At 40.8% G+C, this 22770-nt stretch overlaps 1 protein-coding gene across 1 annotated transcript in view; it reads right to left on the bottom strand.

Moving 5' to 3' along the window:
• Positions 1-22770, bottom strand: part of LOC126416438 (T-complex protein 1 subunit delta) — a 100460-nt gene that overhangs the window by 67392 nt on the left and 10298 nt on the right. The window contains exon 2 of the mRNA XM_050084161.1: positions 20556-20608. Coding sequence (XP_049940118.1) covers positions 20556-20608 — 53 coding nt within the window. The remainder of the gene's footprint in view (positions 1-20555; positions 20609-22770) is intronic.

Below are 22770 nucleotides of genomic sequence, written 5' to 3' on the forward strand. Positions count from 1 at the left end.
ACAATGACTGTTGCTGGATGGGACCAAACTGCATGGTCACTGGTACCTACAAAGACAGAAAGTTTAAAAGTAGTTGATGATGCACACCAAAATGGATGGTTGCTTTCCAGGAGACCAGTAGCAACGGTGAAGAGGTGTAATCCCCAGATTTTTTGTCGTAGTAGTAGCACAGCACAGTAGTGGAGTAAAGGGAGAAGGTTCACCTTCCATGCTCATCCCCTATATCAACGACAACAAGGGGGACTCGTAGCTTTTTATAATAACTGCAGAATCTTATAAAATGCAGAGTTCACTTGGCAGCTACTTCAAGCCAAAAAGTAGGAGGCGTTATGAATCATCCAACTTCAGTCCTCTCTGCATGTTGGTCAGAATAATGTATTCCACAAGTAAATGGGTGACTGTCAGGGCAGCACCATATTCACATCACAGTGGGCCCATCACTTTGGGAATAAAACCTTAGGTACAACTGCTGTGGCCCACGTGCAGTCTGCACAGCAAGACATTCTTTCCGAGAAGCTCTTTGAGACATCTTCCTTGCAGCTGTGGTTCCCTTAACCAGTCGTAATTTGTTGTATGTTGCTCTAGCTGGCCATTCTTCTTACCATCCTTTTAGAATAAGGTGCCATAGTTGGGACTGTACAGCAGTAGTGGAGATTCTGATGCTGAGAAGTTCTTTAGACATTGTCTCCTGATCAGCCAGTTCATTTCCTGTAATCACCAAGTGGCATGGCATCCAAATTAATGTAACATGGATGCCGGCAACGTACTGTTCTGCTAGCTGGTCCTGAACATTACGTTCACATACACTGTGGGTGTAACACAGATAATAGTTTGTAAACAGCTTCGCTCATTGAGCTACTCTTCTGAGATTTTATGTGGCACAGGGCCTGGGTGACTGCTGTAAGTTTAGCAGTAAACACTCTACAAGCATTCAGTAAAGATTTCTGTTCAGAACAATCACTGGAAGAAAAAGCAAAATTCACTCAGTTGTTAAGACCAATCATCAGAAGACTATTGGATTGGTGTTCTCCTTTGAATTGTGGCACAGGCCGAGTTACTTGCCACAGAGATGCAGCAGGACAAGATAATCTTGCGCATTCCAATGAAGGAAGTTTGAGGTCACTTCTCAGAGCTTCCAGATGCGTCCTTGTTGGTTTGTCTGCTCTGGGTCAGCTCGTAAAGAGCCTGTATTGATAGTGGCAGAAAAGAACTGAGCGACTGGGTGATTTAGCATCTGGAGAACTGTCACTGCAAAATTGGGGTACACGAAAGGAACCTCCACGAAGATTGCAATAAGAGAAGACCAAGAAATTAGTAGCAATGGGGTGTACCCTGGGCAATGTCAGAAGACGCTACAAAGCGCGCTGATGGCATATCCTTTCACAACAGGTCTCCATTCAAATGGACTGCATCCTGACCTGTCTCTCTAAAGACCATCCCCCCCACATAAACCCCAAGGGATTTTCCCAATAGAAAGAAGTTTTAGTAGCAAAAATATAAATGTGACATTCTGTTAGTCCAGGAAACACACAGGGGAATTACTAAGCATTGTCCATGAATTGCTGGTAAGGAATTAATACTGGAAAGGCCTCACAACAAATGCGGCAGTGCCATCTTTGCCAGATCACATCAGCCTCACCGACTAAAAACAATAACATCGAGCTCCTCACAGAGCTAACTCCATTCTTCTGTGTAATATCAGCCTACAAAACAACCGATGCCAATTTCAGCATTAAAACACCAGCCAACATTAATGATAAGGACATGAACTTTGTCATATGCAATTTCAATTGCAGAAGCACATCATGGGGATACCCAGACACTGACACAAATGGAATGAGTGTAGAAAACATGGGCTGAGGCTCATGACCTACATCTGATCTACGATCCGAAGATCCCACCTTCCTTTAACAGTGGCAGGTGGAAAAGAGGGTACAGCCCAGACAACATCTTTGTTTGTTGGAGGGCCCATCCCCTGTACCCAACACAGACCTGCCATATGCACTGTGAATCCTGTAGTAGTGCCTGAAGAGGTACCATTCAAGAGGACATTTAACTTCAAGAAGACAGACTGGCAGAAGTTCAGTGAAGAGCTTGACTCAAAAGTGAAAAACATTCCACCACAACCTGAAATGTACGAAACCTTCATCAAATGCGTCCAATAAGTTTCAAGGAAAACTATTCCAACAGGATGTAGAACTCAGTATGTTCTAGGCATGTCCAGTGATGACAAACTGTTGTTAGAACGATAACAAACACTCTATGAAGAGGATCCACTTGCAGAAGAAACGATTCAAGCTGGTGAAATATTACAGAAAGCCATTTCAGCAACTCACAAGACCAATTGGAGTAACCTGGTAGAGAATACAGACATGAAGCTGAACAGTAGACAAATCTGGAAACTGCTTAAAACCTTAATGGCGATCCTGTAAAATCACAAGGCAATTTTACGAGTGAACTCCTAATAAAGCAGCAACCCGGCTCCTGCAGAACGGCAAAATTTAAGGAAGGATGCCCAAAGAAGCTCTTCAGCGTGACCCAAACAGAGCATTATTTTATTAGGGATCCCTTCTCCATAGCTGAACTCAAAGCTGCCATTTCCAGTTTGAAGATGCATAAGGCTGCAGGTGTCGATGACCTTAGAGTTAAATAGATAAAGAACTTCGGCTGTGAAACGATGGAGTGGCTACTAAGCCTAATGAACACCTGTGTCGCAAAGCTACACATCCCCAAAATGTGGCGGAAGTCTCGAGTCGTAGTATTTAAACCTGGGAAGGAACCAAATGATAACAAAAAATGCCAAACCATCAAGATATTAGAACAGCTGGTACTTAACCGAATCAGTGCCACCCGAAGGAAGTGAAGTTTATCCCACAACAAGGACGCTTTCACGCTGGCAAATCATGCTGTAGTCAGATCTTTAATCTAACCCAGCACATCGAGGACGGTTTTGAGTGTGGTGAGATTACTGGAGTCACTTTTGTTGATCTAACAGCTGCATAGGAAAGTGTTAAAGAAAGTGTATGACCTTACTAAGGATTACCAACTAACATCCTTTATTAGCACCTTCCTGCAGAACAGAAGATTCATAGTTTCATTACAGGGTAAGAGGAATAGATGGCGATCGCAGAAGAACAGCCTCCCACAAGGCAGTGTGCTTACTCCAGGGCTGTACAATATCTACAAAAATGATCAACCAACACCAGCAAGTACTAGGCCCTTCATCTAAGCCGATGATACAGCAGTAGCTGTTCAGGGACCAACCTTTAAAGAAGTAGAGGGGAAAACTGTCTCTAGCAATGGATGAACTCTCCAAATTCTATGCTGCCAACCACCTGAAGCCCAATCCCAATAAAACTCAACTGAGTGCATTCCACTTACAAAACAGTGAATCACAGCAAAAGCTGGATTTCACATGGCAAGGAGAGCAACTGAGAAATTGCCCAACACCAGTCTATCTGGGTGTCAGACTGGACAGGGCTCTAATGTACAGGCAGCAATTTCTAAATGTGAAACAGAAAGTCATTGCTAGCAATGAGATACTTAAGAAGCTGATTGGCAGCAGCTGGGGGGCCAACCTGCACCTCCTACGGACTTCAGCATTTGCTCTTTGTGCATGATCCACTGACTATGCAGCTCTTGTGTGGAACGCTTCAGCTCATGCTAAGTAAGTTGATATTGCGGTCAACAATACTACAAGGATCATCTCAGGATGCTTGAAGCCAACACCAGTGCAGAAATTGTATCTGATTGCTGGAATAGCCCCACCCAATATCTGAAGGGCCACTGCCGGAGACAATGAGAGAACAAAGCAGGAGAATGGCCGCCGACATCTCCTGTATGGTCATCAGGCAGCAACATCCCGCCTTAAATCCTGCACGAGTTTCCTTTGTAGGACTGCGCCACTCGAGGGAACACCAGAAGCAATTTGTCTTGCAACATGGAAGAGCTCACTGCCCGTAGACGTATCACCAAAAGAAGAATTAGCTCCTGGCACAAACCTACAATACTCTGTATGGAGGTCCCTCAACCACCTAAGAGTGGGCATCCCTCGATGCAAGACCAACCTCAAGAAATGGGGTATCCTTCCCATGAGCACAGACACCTCTTGCAACTGCGGGGCTGACGAAGATCCAAGCCACCTATTTGTATGCCCCCTCATGGACAACCGGTGCACAACACAAGATGTTTATGAAGGAAATGACAAAGCTATCACAGCTGCTATTTTTTGGAAACGCTGACCGGGCATAGAAATGAATGAATGAATGAATGAATGACTGCAGCCCCTGCTAGAAGACTGTTCGTGAGACGTGTGCAAAAGATGCCACTCATCAGTTTCATAGTTTTGTCATGGACGGCATTGAGCAGTGTAATATCGATGGAGTTGCTGAGCCATACGTGAAAGTATCTTCAGAAAAGCATGTGATCAGCTCCAGAGTTGGTGCTGATGTGTAACTACAGTGCACTGAGCTTCACAATACAGTTTGTTTCCAGTTGGTGTACATACGTGAAAACTGTGTTTGTTGACTATCATGGAGAAGACTCAACCAGTTCTAGTAATTTATTTTCTAGGTAGAGTTCAGAGAGATGACAGGCTGTTTTGAGCCTGCAGAAATGCATAACTCTGGCATCTGATGGACAGTTTGAAGCCCTGTTTCTGCCTTTAAGATCATTCTCTGGGAAGAGGAAAGAAAAGAGAGAGAGATAGAGATAGAGGGAGAGATAGAGGGGGGGAGAGAGAGAGAGAGAGAGAGAGAGAGAGAGAGAGAGAGAGAGAGAGAGAGAGAGAGAGAGAGAGTGGAAGAAATTGTTCCTCGGGAGCATGTAACCCCTATACCTAATGTTTCCTGTTCTATTTCTACAATGCCATTAGTCAAAGTTTGAATTGATCTTCCCTTCCTTTCCTTGTGCCGTTGTCCCACATCAGTGCATGGTCAGCATGGTTATTAATGGAATTTGCGTGGGTAATTTAACACTTTGGAGACCAAGCCCCGAGCATAACTCAGGCCACAATGCTGTGTTCAAAGGACCACATCTGAGTACAGCTTGAGACACGATTTTCTCACTGTACGAGCCGCATATGCTCAAAAACTGGACTGACTCAGTCATATGAGAACAATGTACAGATGTCTCACTATCTGTTCCTTGACAGGTGATGCCTTCTGTTGTCAATTTATAGCCGCTGTTGCGAATGGCTGAGCCAATATGTGATCATGTTGATGACATTTCATGCATGTACCCACTAGGTTTCACAGTTTTCTGTAATTCTGTTACAAATATGTCACATTTGCTGAGTGAACAAGAAATTTTACAAGCTCAAGAGGAAGGAATTGTTTAGTAACTCACCTCATACTCCTTTTGGAAGGTTGGTTTTATTTTAAAATTTGTAATCTATAAAAGAACTACAGTAAATACAAAAAAAAAAATCTTGAAGCTTGGTCATTATTAGCTCTTGAAGATATTATTACATATGTGTCAATAACACTTTAAATAATGACATAAATGGCCAGTTTTCTAAGTCCAACATTCTTCTAAATGGCTGGACACCATTCACCACCTTCCACAGAGTATGTGTACCCCCAACTGTCTGCATATAGTGTTATTCATGTGAAAGTACGTGAAAATTTTCTAAATGTATGCTAATCATTTATAGGGTGTATACGCAGACAAGAAAAAAATTCCCGGATTTTCTGGTTAAAAATACACCTTTTCCCCAGGTGAAAATTCACTTTCTCCCTGGTGAAAGTCCACTTTTTTTTCTGCATTAAGTGACAATATACTTTCCTTCGACCCTGTAAAACTTATCAACCCTTTGAGTAGTAAAGGCTTTATATACTGGTATAGAAATTCCTGGGAAATGAAACCCAGCAAGAAACAATACATTTTGTAAAGATCTTTGGTATGTGTCAACATTTACAGTGATTAATAGAAAATCTCATATAAAGATGTGAAAAATGGTTCAAATGGCTCTGAGCACTATGGGACTTGACATCTGAGGTCATCAGTCCCCTAGAACTTAGAACTACTTAAACCTAACTAACCTAAGGACATCACACACATCCATACCTGAGGCAGGATTCGAACTTGCGACCATAGCGGTCACGCGGTTCCAGATTGAAGCGCCTAGAACCGTTCGGCCACAGCGCCCAGCAAAGATGTGAAACAAATACTACTAAAGAGATAGAGGGGCTGGCCAGTACTTACCTCAGCTCAGTACAGCCGATAGATTCACAAAACAGAACAGAACAGAAAATTTACATTCCTAGCTTTCGGAACTTTGTTCCTTCATCAGTGAGGAGAGGGGGAGGAAAAAAAGGGAAGGAGGGAAAGTGGATTCAGTTACTCACAACCCAGGTTATGAAGCAACAGGGAAAGGTAAACGGGGAGGGTAGCAAGAATGGAGGCATGGTTGTCAGAGGGAAGCCAAAGATATTCTACTGTTAAGTACTGTGCCAGCTACAAACCAAAGAGGATGCATACAGAAGTAAAGACATATATAGTATAAAGATAAACACAACTATGTAGGATGAAAAGATGCGTGAATGGATAAAGAGGAGAGGGAAAAAGGAGAAGACTGTAGAGTAAATGGGAGTGAGGTTGGTTAACGTAGGTTCAGTCCAGGGGGATGGTGGGATGAAAGGATGTGTTGGAGTGCAAATTCCCATTCCGCAGTTCCGAGGGACTGGTGTTGGGTGGGAGAAGCCAAATGGCACGTACGTTGTAGGATGTTACGGAAGTTAACGTCCTTGTCAAACCCTACAATATTCCCAGACCACCTTCTCTACCCAGCGGTTCCTACCCATGTAATCAACCCAGCTGCAAAACCTACCCCATGCATCCCCCCCACAACCACCTACTCCAGCCCCACTACTGGTAAAACATACATAATTCAAGGCAAGGCCACATGTGAAACAACACATGTCATTTATCAGTTGACATGCCTGCACTGCACAGCCTTTTACATCGATATGACGACAACTAAACTGGCTGAGCGGATGAAAGGGCACAGACGAACTGTCCGCCTAGGAGATGTCCAATTCCCAGTAGCAGAGCATGCCGTCCAGCGTAATTCTAGGGATCTAGGAACCTGCTGAAACATATGTGCCATTTGGCTTCTCCCCCCCCCCCCCCCCCCCCAAACACCAGTCCCTCGGAACTGCGGAGATGGGAACTTTCACTCCAACACATCCTTTCATCCCGCCATCCCCCTGGACTGAACCTACGTTAACCAACCTCACTCCCGTTTACTCTACAGTCTTCTCCTTTTTCCCTCTCCTCTTTAGCCATTCACGCATCTTTTCATCCTACATAGTTGTGTTTATCTTCATACTATATACCTCTTTACTTCTGTATGCATCCTCTTTGGTTTGTAGCTGGCACAGTACTTAACAGTAGACTATCTTTGGCTTCCCACTGACAACCATGCCTCCATCCTTGCTACCCTCCCTATTTACCTTTCCCTGTTGCTTCATAACCTGGGCTGTGAGTAACTGAATCCACTTTCCCTTCTTCCCTTTTTTCCCCTCTCTCCTCCCTGATGAAGGAACAAAGTTCAGAGAGCTAGGAATGTAAATTTTCTGTTCTGTTTTGTGTATCTATCAGCTGTACTGAGCTAAGTACTGGCCAGCACCTCTATCTCTTCGTTAGTATTTGTTCAACATTTACAGTGTATGTATTTGTATTACAGAAGTATAAGCACAAACTCCACTAAATACCATACAATAGCTTCCAAAACACTGAAATCTAGACTGCAACGCACTTTTGCCAAGCAATTGTAGCTCATGTCACGTGATCTCGTCAGCCAATCACAGCAGATATTCAGAGTGATATGACATGTGACCCAGTCAGCCAACATCAGTGGCAAATAGTGCGAACACACAAATTAGAAAATTAATGGTTTAAATTAATATGCATACATGCAGCTACCACAGAAAAACTAAGCTTTCACATTTAATATTTATCAACATGGATGAAGTGAAAGATATATTAAAACTCACTTTCAAACTTGGTTTTTTTAGTGCGTGTTGCCCTTTAAGAGATGAAACACAGATGTGGCAGTAAAATTTTAAGTATTGGGCTGAAATTTTTCTAGGTACTTGGTCCTCAGTGTTAAATTTTGAATGAGTCTAACACTCCGTGATTTAAGAAATTCATTGCACATTCTAGCATGTAACATAATTCATGTTGCTTAAAATGAAATATATTTTGAAAGTAATGCCTCTCAAACCACCAATCGCAACATTTTCCCACCACCTGTTTGAAATATAAACAACTGTGAAGCCACACTCATTGAAATGCGGCCCACGAGAAAGATGCAGTGAAAGCAGTTTGCTGTTATGAAGTACTGCTTACTCTGTGAAACATTATCCTGCTTTTACGTACATTGTGTTTTGCTGTTGTAAATAGTGCATTTTCTTTGCAATTGAAGTTTTATTTTGGTTCTGTTCTCTCATTTACATTTTATTGCTGCAGTATTATTCTGCAGTAGCGGGCTAAAGTAAAATCCTTTGTTAGAGTATCGGTTCTTACCCATCAAAATGACAAAAATTTAACTGAAAACTAAAACAATGAAAAATTCCAAGGTTTTCCCAGATTTCCCCGAGGGTATGAGGTGCTGTCCAAAATTTTTGGGACCTGTTGAAAACCTTCCCTTTGGACTAATGTCACCATCACGAAGTAGTTCCCATCCACACTTACACACCAGTCCCAGCACTTCTGGCACTAGTCAAATGTTTTTCTGGGAGTCCTGTTCTTTGAGGGTTTTTATCACCGCCAGCATTGCTTCTTGAATCCTCTCTAGAGTGTCGAGCCGACCGCCTTTCAACTTGAATTTCACTTCTGGGAATAGCGTGAAGTCACAAGGTGCCAAATCTGGCGAGTATGATGGGTGGGGTGCAACCACCATGTTGTTTTTTCCAAAAATGTCCTGCTGAGAAAGTATGTATGACAGGGCACGTTGTCATTATGCAGCAGCCAGTTCCCTTGATGCCCAAGTTGGGGCCGTCATCACTGCACGTTTTCATCACAAAATGTTACAGTAGTACGCAGAATTCACGGTTTGGTTGGGTGAGACGAATTCTTTGTGCACAATCCCCTTGGTACCAAAGAAAACGATGATCATGCCCCTAACTTTGCTCTTCACCTGTCTCGCTTTTTTGGGTCTTGGCCGGGCTTTTCCACTAGGATAATTGTTGCTTTGTCTCTGGGTCATAACCGTAAATTCAGCTCTCGTCGCCGGTGATAACCCGTGACAAGAAGGTTGGACCATCAGATGCAGTCCGACAAAGGTCCGTGCACACTTCAACACGCTGTGCCTTCTGATCAGCAGTCAAGATCCTTGGCACAAATTTTGCTGCAACACAATGCATGCCCAATTCATCAGTCAACATTCATTGACATGTCCCATAACCAATACCCACTTCATCCGCAAGGTCTTGAATGGTTCAACGCCAATCCACACAAACCAACTGTTGAAGTTTGGCAACAATGTCTGGCGTTGTGAGAGTAACGGGCCTTCCAGTGTGAGCATCATCTTTGACACCTGTACGGCCAGCCCTGAACTGAGCATGCCACTTAAACACACACGTACGGCTCATTCTCTGTCCCCCCAAACACTTGATGAATCATTGCAAGATTCTAGGTAGCACTTTCCCCGAGCTTCGCACAGAATTTGATACACACGCTCTGTTCTGTTCACGGATCCATCATAAAATCGCCACACACCAAACACAGAGATGGAAATCACTGTGGACATGCAACATGTCCTCCCAGCTGAATGCCACTTCACACACTGACTCATCAGATGTGCAGCTCTCACCACCTAGTGGTGGAAAGATCTACTAACTACTAATTTCCAGATGGCAGCACCAGTCCTGAAAATTTTGGATTCCACCTTGTATACAACCTGCATGTAAATGATGCGGGACTTAAGTACTAGCATGGTACTCACCTAGTGGTATACAGGAAATCGCCTAAAGACCACATCCAAGTTGGCTGGTACACCAACCCAGTCATCAATCCCCTGGATAGATTCGATTCAGGGCACTCTTTCCCATCCTGGAAGTGGTGCTTTAACATGCACAGCTTTCCAGGCAGGTTTGGATTGACTTTTCCTCGTTTGCTTTTGTATTCAAATATCACCAACAGTTTCTCCTTGTGCTTATGTTCATTTCGTCCAAGATTCTCTCCCCTTAAACATTTTTGCTCTGTCACAAAAGTCCTTGTTCCTGCTTGCACAATGAATTGTCATATGCACAGATGGAGATGATCATCTCTTTGGCACAACATTTCAGAGTGCAAGTGCATTCAAAAAGATAATGAAACACCTTACCAAAATAGTAAAGAAGTACCATTAGGTTTGTATATCCTGTTGACAATGATGTCATTAGTATCAGAAACACATTCCAACTGAATATGCAGTGTTTTTGAAGTAACCATCTCAGCATCCTGAATCAGGATGACCTTAACAAGTTTGATTTTGTACCCACTTCGTGACCTCAGTCATTCGAAGAAGTGAGAGGAACAATTTACAGTACTGATCATTTGCACGCCTCACAAACCACCAAGGACCAGTTATACTGTGAAGTTACTGGCAATAGACAAGCCAAACCCAAATAGATTGTACCAACTGTGGGCATGTCGACCTACATATTAACACAAGTTTTTTTTGACAATGACAGTGCACTTTTTATGCAGCACAAAGTACAGCATGCCATTATGCCCACTGTGCACATTGCTGATTGGCAAACTTCTGAAAATATTGCCAAACGTGTTGAAACATTTGTTTCTGAATGGCAATTAGTGACAAAATGCTTTGTCACTGTTGACACACGTTATGTGTATCGTTGTTCCTCTGGGTTGTGCTGCTCACTCACTCAAGTTAGCAGAGTCAGATGCATTCAGCCACTCTGAATCACCAGTACTAAGACCCACAAGACAGAAATGTCATAAGATCTTCAAGTTTTTCAAAAGTGGCTCAGTCACATGAAACACAAATATTTATAATGAAAGAAATTATATATAAAACCAAAGATGAGGTGACTTACCGAACAAAAGCGCTGGCAGGTCGATAGACACACAAACAAACATACACACAAAATTCAAGCTTTCGCAACAAACTGTTGCCTCATCAGGAAAGAGGGAAGGAGAGGGAAAGACGAAAGGAAGTGGGTTTTAAGGGAGAGGGTAAGGAGTCATTCCAATCCCGGGAGCGGAAAGACTTACCTTAGGGGGAAAAAAGGACAGGTATACACTCGCACACACGCACATATCCATCCACACATACAGACACAAGCAGACATATTTAATTTGGTCTTTAAATATGTCTGCTTGTGTCTGTATGTGTGGATGGATATGTGCGTGTGTGCGAGTGTATACCTGTCCTTTTTTCCCCCTAAGGTAAGTCTTTCCGCTCCCGGGATTGGAATGACTCCTTACCCTCTCCCTTAAAACCCACTTCCTTTCGTCTTCCCCTCTCCTTCCCTCTTTCCTGATGAGGCAACAGTTTGTTGCGAAAGCTTGAATTTTGTGTGTATGTTTGTGTTTGTTTTTGTTTTTTTTGTTTGTGTGTCTATCGACCTGCCAGCGCTTTTGTTCGGTAAGTCACCTCATCTTTGGTTTTATATATAAATTTTTCCCACGTGGAATGTTTCCTTCCATTATATTGATATCTATAATGAAAGAAAGAAATATCTAGACTATATAGAAACTCTAATATGCAGATACTTCAAGATACATAAGATCGACCTGGAAAATTACTTTCTGCTACATCATCTAGCTTTTTATATTTCAGTTACTGTAAAAGACCTGCAAAGTTTGGGATTTATAAAAGTATTTTGTGCATGTGTACCCCTTAAATTTGAACAAATAATACTGAAAGTGATTCTGATAATTAGTCTGATGAAAACATGAAGCCTTAATATAGATATATAAAAAAAATGAATGGGAGAATTCATATAACTGGACAAAAAGAGAAGCTAAAGATAAATTCAATGCGATAAACAGCATCTTCAAGGCTGATTCCTAGTCAGAAACTAAATAAATTTCAAAAATTGAAAGAAAATTAAGGAATGACATTTTTTGCAAAAAAATACATCTGAAGTGGCAATATATGCATAAAAAACAAGAGATGTATCCTATGTACTTTTCTTTCTGTTCACAGCATTTCAGTATGTACTGAAAGAATTATTGGTGAAAGGTGCAAACCAGCGGGAAGAGATGGACAGAAGCAGCTATCATATTTGTAAAACAACCAAAATTGATACTTCTAACAATGGGAAATCCTGGGTGGAATCACAACAATATGCACACGATAGAGTACTACTCACCACATAGAGGCGGTGTTGTGAGCTCAATATTTTCTCAGTCTTTTTCATTGTGCCTGTCTGTGATTCAATGCCTCCAATAACTGATATTTCATGCACGAGATATGAAAGATGGTATCTAAGTAAATAAATTCTGGAAACATTTTGTTCATTTTTTAAATACATCTCTTACTTGTCTTTTCTTGAAAGATGATATTTCAATTGTATTTAGTCACGCCCCTAGTAGTATCTCACGTCTCATTTAAAGGTTGAACACACGTAAGTGAAAACACTATTTGCTGGACACTGAGAGATAATTTTAATATTAAGCTTAAAAAACACACTATTACACTATTTAATGAATGATTTGTACACCACTAGCAGTAATTACCATCGAAATAATTTATCTTTACAAGACTGCAAAAGCTCAACATGTATCACCAGGCACATGGCTGATCCAAATAGGTTTTGCTTTAGAGTGTTATTCTGCGAGCACTGTGTATGACTTTTGCTTTCTTGAAGACCGACTGAAGAATTTTACAATACTGGTGCTAACAGAATCTCAAATCTTGACTAGTGATTGAGAACAATCACGTAGGGTTCTTTCTTCCTAGCATAAGGTATTTTAATCCCCTGGTTGCCCATATTTTTTTTAAGGAAAAACATGATTTAAAGCTTTCTGTCTCATATAAAATAATAATTACCTATGAGTAAGAAACACATGTAATTTGATAACAAGAAGAGACATCAACAATTAATGTGCAAGAAATTAATTTGCAGCTGTTTGAATGCGTGGTCTCACAGTGATATGAATAAAATCTGCTCAGGCTTCTAGCCCCATCACGTGGTTAAAATTCCCAAAGCTCGTGGGATTTTAACCACCTGACATGGCTGTAAGACAAGAAGATCTTAAGCTGTTAATTTTTCAATGTTCTGAATGACGAAATCCATACAATGTAAACTGTTTTGTGGGTTAATAAAGAAATCAAGCAATGTGCTGTAGGAATATGTTGAAGAAAGAGTTAAATTTCCGTCACTGCCTGCTTTATAAATTTCTGTCCAGCATTCTTTCAACAATTTCTCTCTGAACACTGTGATGAAGACATTGTTTATGATTCTGCGACAATATCTTTCTTCTATGATCTGTTCCTAAACTGTCAGTAAATTTTATTAACATCTGACTATCACATTATGATAAACCACTGACCAAGATATTACATCCCAGTCTCTGCAAGTTACTGGATCTAACAAGAAACTTCCATAGCTACTGCACTATGTCCTTACATCAAAGCAGAGAATTTTGTTATGGAAAACACCTGAAAGTTGGTTGTCAAGAACACTACCTAACATCAGTCAGTACTCTCTGACAGAAAAATCAACATTAACATCTCCACACACAATAACTGTTGTTCAGTTAAATCTGCATAACTTTGCTAAAACTGCTTCTAACTGCTTTAAGAAGATACTTCCTGCAGGTGGTCTGTAAACTATCAGTAGTATGAACTTGTGTGTTTCTGGTCCACTATTGTTGCACAGTATTGAAAAAAATACAATATTCATTAGTTTGAAGAGCCTGAAACTTCATTTTTTTGCATATACAGTTACTCCCCTTTATTTTTGTATTTCCTACAGCAGTATGATATTAGCCTGTATCCGCCAAGAAAAATTTGTTCAATTTCAGTGATTCCCATATGATGTTCTGATATGCATATCAGTATACTGACGTTCCCTTTACATTTTCATTTTCCTGACTGGATTTGAGAAATTCATCTTTTCTTTACTAGGTCTTCTGATGTTTTTGATAGAAGGCTCTGAAAGGTCATTCCATGTACACTCAGATATTCTGGTGGATCCTAAGGTGACCATCACATGCTTTCAAAGACTGAGATTAACTGCATGTCTCCTGATGAATCACATTTCTATCCATGATCCAGTGGGTAAGACGATGTCTAGGTTCCCTTCTGCAATGTTATGTGTCAGTTGGATGTCCTGTCATAACAAAGTCACAATGCACGGTTCAATAAGCTTGACAATATGTGTTACGAAAAAATCTTATATCTCATCTTTACGAGAATGCATTTTGTTTCTGGATGATGGCAAGGAAAGCAATGTTATATGCAAGGCAAAAGAAAAAAATATGAATCTTCTTTTGTTTCACTGAATTTGTCTGTTAATTCATATTAACAGAATAAGAATACATCAGTACATCTGTGCATCCAAGCTGTGTCTTAATTCTTTACACTGAAAAGACACTAAACAGTGAAATACAACATATGCATTAATAAAAATGATAAGTGTTTTCCACTCTCGCCTTTTTACAGTTCTGAACTATAGGTCAACCACAAATATTTTTATGAACAGTTTTTCAAGAAGTGCACATGGTTTTTATTTACCAATTCCCTGTGGTGGTGAATTTAGATGGTATGATTAAGTGGCACTTTTATTTAATCTTTGCCAGTGAATAAAGTGAGTTAGGATATTATTCTTTGCAGCCAAGATTGCTACCAGATTTGTAAACGTTTCAGCAAATAAAAAAATCAAGTTAAGATTCAACTGCTCCAGAGAGTCACCTTTAAGCGAAGGTAAGAAGCACTAACGACAAGGGAAACAGAAAACCGGTTGAAGCCAGACATCAATGACAACAAAATCCTAAGTTCACACTGGATTGTTCATCGTAAGGGTAGGATAGTCGCCAATGGTTGTGGCATGTTTATTGCAGTAAAAAATTTGATAAAATCTAGCAAGGTCTCGGATTCCGAATGCGAATTAATCTGGGTGAAATTGAATATCAAAGAATGGTCAAAAAAGGTGGTCAGATGCTTTTACAGACCACCTGTGTAAGGATCTGTAGTTGTAGAGCACTTCAGACAGAGCTTGCTGAATACCACTAGTAATTTTCCTGATCGTGCTGTTGTAACAGGGAGTGACTTCAACTTCACAGGTACAGATTGGGAGTGTTATGCCATCAAAACTGGTGCCAGAGACAAGGAATAGTGTGGCATTGTTCTAGATGTCTCGTCCGAAAATTACCTTGAGCAGATAGAGAACCAACTCGTGAGGGTAATGTCTTAGACTTCCTGGCAACAAACATAGCTGAACTTCTCAAATCAGTTAACGTAGCGGAAGGTATCAGTGATCATAAGGCTGTGACAGCATCTATGACGACAGGTCCTACATGGATTGTTAAGAAAGGTAGGAAGATATACAGGGTTATTACAAATGATTGAAGCGATTTCACAGCTCTACAATAATTTTATTATTTGAGATATTTTCACAATGCTTTGCACACACATACAAAAACTCAAAAAGTTTTTTTTAGGCATTCACAAATGTTCGATATGTGCCCCTTTAGTGATTCGACAGACATCAAGCCTATAATCAAGTTCCTCCCACACTCGGCACAGCATGTCCGCATCAATGAGTTCGAAAGCATCGTTGATGCGAGCTCACAGTTCTGGCCCGTTTCTTGGTAGAGGAGGTTTGAACACTGAATCTTTCACATAACCCCACAGAAAGAAATCGCATGGGGTTAAGTCGGGAGAGTGTGGAAGCCATGACATGAATTGCTGATCATGATCTCCACCACGACCGATCCATCGGTTTTCGAATCTCCTGTTTAAGAAATGCCGAACATCATGATGGAAGTGCGGTGGAGCACTATCCTGTTGAAAGATAAAGTCGGCGCTGTCGGTCTCCAGGTGTGGCATGAGCCAATTTTCCAGCATGTCCAGATACACGTGTCCTGTAACGTTTTTTTCGCAGAAGAAAAAGCGGCCGTAAACTTTAAACCGTGAGATTGCACAAAACACGTTAACTTTTGGTGAATTGCGAATTTGCTGCACGAATGCGTGAGGATTCTCTACCGCCCAGATTCGCACATTGTGTCTGTTCACTTCACCATTAAGAAAAAATGTTGCTTCATCACTGAAAACACGTTTCGCACTGAACGCATCCTCTTCCATGAGCTGTTGCAACCGCGCTGAAAATTCAAAGCGTTTGACTTTGTCATCGGGTGTCAGGGCTTGTAGCAATTGTAAACGGTAAGGCTTCTGCTTTAGCCTTTTCCGTAAGATTTTCCAAACCGTCGGCAGTGGTACGTTTAGCTCCCTGTTTGCTTTATGCGTCGACTTCCGCGGGCTGCGCGTGAAACTTGCCCGCACGCGTTCAACCGTTTCTTCGCTCACTGCAGGCCGACCCGTTGATTTCCCCTTATAGAGGCATCCAGAAGCTTTAAACTGCGCATACCATCGCCGAATGGAGTTAGCAGTTGGTGGATCTTTGTTGAACTTCGTCCTGAAGTGTCGTTGCACTGTTATGACTGACTGATGTGAGTGCATTTCAAGCACGACATACGCTTTCTCGGCTCCTGTCGTCATTTTGTCTCACTGCGCTCTCGAGCACTCTGGCGGTAGAAACCTGAAGTGCGGCTTCAGCCGAACAAAACTTTATGAGTTTTTCTACGTGTCTGTAGTGTGTCATGACCATATGTCAATGAATGGAGCTACAGTGAATTTATGAAATCGCTTCAATCATTTGTAATAGCCCTGTATTTGCTCAGCAAAGATGACAGGATACAAATTTCAGAATATGTCAGCAGTCAGGATCAAACATTCAGTGATGAGGACGATGATGTGGAGAACAAATGGAAAAAATTCAAATGCATCATTCAATATGCCCTAGACAAGTACGTTCCGAGTAAGGTTTTAAGGGATGGGAAAGATCCACCATGGTTTAATAGCCATGTTAGAAAAGCGCTACATAAACAAAGAGCACTTCATCTCAGATTCATGACAAGTACAAACACAGCTGACAGACAAAGCTGAATGAAGCAAAAATGAGCGTGAGGAGAGCAATGGGAGAAGAGTTCAATGATTTCGAAAGTAAGACATTGTCAACTGACCTGAGTAAAAAACCTAAGAGATTTTGATCATATGTAAAACCAGTAAGTGGGTCAAAATCATCTATTCATTCTCTCAGCAACCACAACGGCACCAAAAAGGAAGATAACAGAGAGAAGGCCAAAATACTGAATTTGCTCTTTCAAAATTGTTTCACCGCAGAAGATCGTAACACTGTCCCTCTTTTCAATCATCGTGCGAACATCAAAATGGCAGATATCGAGATGACGGATCGCGGAATTGAAAAAGCAGCTACAATCGCTCAGTAGCAGAAAGGCTCCAGGACCAGATGAGATACCTGTAAGATTCTATAAAGATTATGTGAAAGAACTTTCTGCCCTTCTAGCAGTAATTTATCGTAGACTGCTTGAGCAACGAAAGGTACCTAACGACTGGAAAAAAGCACAGGTAAATCCCGTTTTTAAGAAAGGCCTTAAGACAGATCCACACAATTATAGACCTATATCATTCACGTCAATCTGTTGTGGAATTATGGAACATGTTTTACGCCTAAGAATTATGACGTTCTTGGAAAATGAACAGCTCCTCTATAAAAATCACCGTGGATCCCTCAAACAAAGATCCTGCGAAGCTCTCACTCTGCTCCTCCATGAGATCCACAGCGGTGTGGACAACGGCGCTCGGATTGATGCTGTGTTCCTTCATTTGATACCGCCCTGCATTGCCATTTAATGAAAAAAATATGAGCTTATGGAGTATTGGAGCAGACCTGCAACTGGGTTCAAGACTTTCTTGGAAATAGAAGTCAACAGGTTGCTCTTAACAGAACTAAATCGACAGATGCAAAGGTAATATCCGGTATACCACAGGGAAGTGTAATAGAACCATTGCTGTTCACAATATATATAAATGATCTAGTAGAAAGCGTTGGATGCTCTTTAAGGCTATTCGCAGATGATGCAATTGATTATACCAAAGTAGCAACACCAGAAGATAAGAATTTTCAGAATGACCTGCAGAGAATTGACGAATGGTGCAGACTCTGGCAGTTGACCCTGAACATAAATAAATGCAACATATGCGCATACATAGGAAAAGAAATCCACTACTGTGCAGTTACACTACTGATGACAGACAGCTGGAGACAGCATCTGCCATAAAATATCTAGACGTAACTATCCAGAGCAACCCTAAGTGGAGTGATCATATAGAACAGATAGTGGGAAAAGCAGACACAAAACTCAGAATCATCGGAGGAATTTTAAGGAAATGTAATTCATCCACGAAAGAAGTGGCTTATAAGGCGCTTGTTCGCCCAATTCTTGAGTACTGTTTATCTATCTGGGATCCTATCAGGTAGGACTGATAGAGGACATAGAGAAGATCCAACAAAGAGCGGTGCATCTTGTCATGGGATCGTTTAGCTGGTGAGAGAGCATTATGGAGATACTAAACAAACTCCACTGGCAGACATTACGAGAGACATTGTGCATCATGGGGAGATTTACGATTGAGATTTCGGGACAGCACTTTTCAGGAGGAGTCAGACAACATATTACTTCCTTGTGGTATTGACCACACAGAGAAAATTCGAGAAATTAGAGCCAATACAGATGTTTACTGAGAATCTTTCTTCCCATGAACCACCTTCGCGAGTGGAACAGGGTTGGGGGATCAGATAGTGGTACCGAAAGTACCCTCCGCCACACACCATTAGGTGGCCAGAGTATGATGCAGATGTTGATGAATGCCAAATGTTTTTCACTGTTAGTTATTCTTAATACCAGGACTAAAGAGTTACAGTGCACAAGCTGAGGTCTGTACTGTTTCCCAGTGCAAAGTTATAACTTCTTAAAAAACCATAAATTTAAAGCACAGAACTGAAAAAGTGTTTTTCAACATTTTTCATAAAAAATCTGTATGATGTGTTCTACTTTTTATATGCTACATCAACTTATTTGCCTACAAACTAAATGCATAAAAACTAGGTCTGTAAGTCAACACATTACTGAAAATAGGGAATTTGGTGCCTGACTAATGACTGGATACACACCCTTAAGCCTTCAAACCTGAAATTATCAAAAACAGAGTTAGGACAGTGCTATTTGGCAATTTTACTATTACAACATGTAGGTAGCCATGTACCAAATATTATGACAAGTTTGGTTTGTGGGGTGCTCAACTGCGCGGTCGTCAGTGCCCATACGAAGTCCCAATTTTTACACAGTCCAATTTTTACACAATGCAATCTAGCCACTCTCACAAATGATGATGATGATGATGAAATGATTAGAACAACACAAACAACACCCAGTCCCCGAGCAGAGAAAATCCCCAACCCAGCCGGAAATTGAACCTGGGACCCCATGATCCAGAAGCAGCAATGCTAGTCACTAGACCACGAGCTGTGCACAGGTACCAAATATTACTAAATTGTGGGATGGTCACCATACCATTCCCCATGAGATTGCATGGGATGGCCCTAAATGCATTTTCTTTACAACCCTTCACTTTTTCCAAGCTGCAGCGTCGTCTTTTGGATGAATTTACACTAAAAATGGCCTAGTGAACACACTGTAAATCACTGGGGTGGTCACACTACACACTTCTGGCAATTAGCCCTTTAGTTATTCCCTTACAAGAAGCAGCCAGATAGTAACTACGCCACGTATGATGCAACTGAGTGACAGGCAATACTTTAATCACACAGATGTGGAAATGCCTCTCTCCCTTGAGTGATTTTCCACATAATGCTTCATTCGGGGCTTATCACAGAATTCAAACAGTGGGATGATCTTCACACTAGTGTGATGAGCAGCCTCAGCAATGTGCCTGTATAACTGAGGTTATGACCCAAGTAGTTTACATGCACTCTCCATTATTAAAACAATCTTTTCCAAGATCCTTCTCCAAAGAGTCTGACTCTCACAATTCTGAGCAGTGCACTTGGCTTAAAAATATAGTTACACTGTTATCACTTCATAAATAGTACTGATCCAGTTCTGGCACTCCACTTACAGCAATGAGACATTTTTCAAACTTTTCTTCCTTCACTTAGCTTGTACCTTATGTCTTACACTGTCAGACTGCTTTGGAACTTCTCAGGATGTCTGAATGCTTTATCCTCACTCTCCAATGCCCTGAAGCTACAAAGACAGCTAGATGAAGCACTAACATGTGCAACATCTGATGGGTCTTTTCAATGATTAGGAAGGGTTTTACTGTAATCCAGAAAAGACCTGACATTACTACTGGTAACAGTGGCACACAAAACTGTGAACTCTCCTTATATCACTTCCAAATCATCTCAAAGTTCCACACTAAACTGCTCTTTTCCAAGTGTTATGCTAAGACACTGGGAACAAAAGTAAATCAGAAGAATGAAACCGCTCACCATTTTGTCCATGCCTCGTGGCCCCAAGCTTGTGCGTATAGCATCAGCAACAGCTGGAAAAAAAAAATTAGTAAACTTTTGAGAAATCTAGCTGAAACACACCATTTTTTTTTAAAGAGACCTTCCACACTCCCTTTTAGGTAATAAAGAAAATAAAAAATAGCTATGAGTGTTCTGAATTTAGCATCTATGTTAAAGTGAATACTGACACTGCATAATTGCATAGCAGTGTTGAATTACATGTACTGCTAAAACAGGTTCACAATACAAACTGACAAAAGACACTAAAAGAAGAATAACTGCATAATTTCTAGGTCCCGTAATGTTTTGACACTTGCTTCTGTAAGAAAATGGAAATGGACAGAAAACAGCAAAGCGGGGGAGGGGAGATGGATGTGACATATTATAACACAGACAGATTGAAAACAGAAGTAAGGAAGTCAACTGAGAGATAAAAAGTAGAAAAAACAGAATGAGATCGGGGGGATTTTGAACATAGAATGAAGAGCAGGCATGTGAAGACTGCCCAGAACATTTAGAGTGACAAGTTTCATGCTCTTTAACCTTTAAACGAATCTATGAATGTACATATAAAGTGTACCATTTACAAATTACATTGTCTTGTCCTGTTCTATTGTCATTTCACAATTGTGAGCCCATACCCATTCCTTCATCACTGCTTCAGCTAACACAGTGCTGTTAATCTACAAGATTACAAACTTTAGCATAACCCTCTCTACATAAGAGATGGTATATCACGTGTCCCTCCTTTCCAAACTTCGCCAACTTCCCCTCTGAAGAAAATACAATACATTCCAAAAATGAAGATTACTATTTTCTACTTAATGTGCTTCTACCAGCAGCACTAAGACTTTCAGCTTCTGAGGTTAAGAAGTGGTTAGCCTTTCTGCCTCATTGTAATTTAAAATGAAGACAAAAACAAAATCAAAGTAGCCTGACATGTCACCAAACTGGAAACAAATACAAAAAAGTGAAACAAGTGAACATGCAATTTTACCCGACTAGTGCCACAAAACATGATCCAAAAAAAAAAATTTGTGAATCCGAACTTCACCAATATGGGCTACAAGTTACAGCAGAAATTTGACAAGAGAGAACGTGTACAAACACTGAACTATGTTCCAAACATACTAATGCTGTGACCCACCATTGAGACATGTCGAGTACAGCCTAAAAAATACAAACTCAGCAGGTACAGATGAAGTATCCATATAACAGCTGATTGGGTGTATAGACAATATCAAAGACCCTTCAGCTAACATCATAAATGAATCTTTCACCACAGGTTGCTGTCCAGAAACACTAAAGGATGCACAAACCCTGCCCCTACATAAGAAAGGCAACCCAGAAAATTATAGGCCATTCTGTTTACTGTCATTATTTCCAAAAATAATAAAACCATAATGAAAAACAGACTCACAGCCTACTTAACAACATACATTCTAATGTGTGAAGAAGAGTTTGGTTTCAGGTCCAGTAAAAGTACTGCATAAAGATCGTATTACAGAGATCTTCCTTTACTTTACGAATGATTTTAATACAGTATAAACACAATTCTGCTACATAAATGGAACACACAAAATAAGAAGTAAATAATGTTTTCATTCGTAACTGAAAAACAGAGTTCAGTATGTGGAGATCTCTTGAATAACTCAAATCTACTATAAAACACATTGCTAACACAGAATAGGCCTTCATTAATATTGAAGTCTCTGTGGAAGTGTGCAGGGCCCAATACTCTTCTTGATACAGGCGATATCAATGATTTTCTCCAAAATGTAAAACACAGCAAAACAGTACTGTTTGCTGATGAAGCTACTATTATAATCCGTGATGAGATACCAAGTGGAGTAAACAAAAAACTAAACAATCGAGTATGTATGCAGGTCAATAGAAAGCAACAAATTAACCTTACACATAAAAAATTTGACCGTATTAGTTCCCAAATAAGCTGAAAAATCCAACAGTAACACTCTCTGAAGTGAAAGAGGAGCTAACTGAATGACTACCGAACCAATGCTGACTACACCTGTTACTGCTTACCTCATGCACTAGAACACCATATTTTGCATGCATTCATTCTATAACTGGTTATGGCATAAACTTCTGGGGAACAAATCAGCAGAATATACAAACTGAAAGATATCAACCTGTACCCAATGAACAGGCCTCTACAGAAATGTGGAACCTCACA

This window comes from Schistocerca serialis, chromosome 8, assembly GCF_023864345.2.
Source record: "Schistocerca serialis cubense isolate TAMUIC-IGC-003099 chromosome 8, iqSchSeri2.2, whole genome shotgun sequence".
In the NCBI taxonomy this organism is placed as follows: Eukaryota; Metazoa; Arthropoda; class Insecta; order Orthoptera; family Acrididae; genus Schistocerca; species Schistocerca serialis.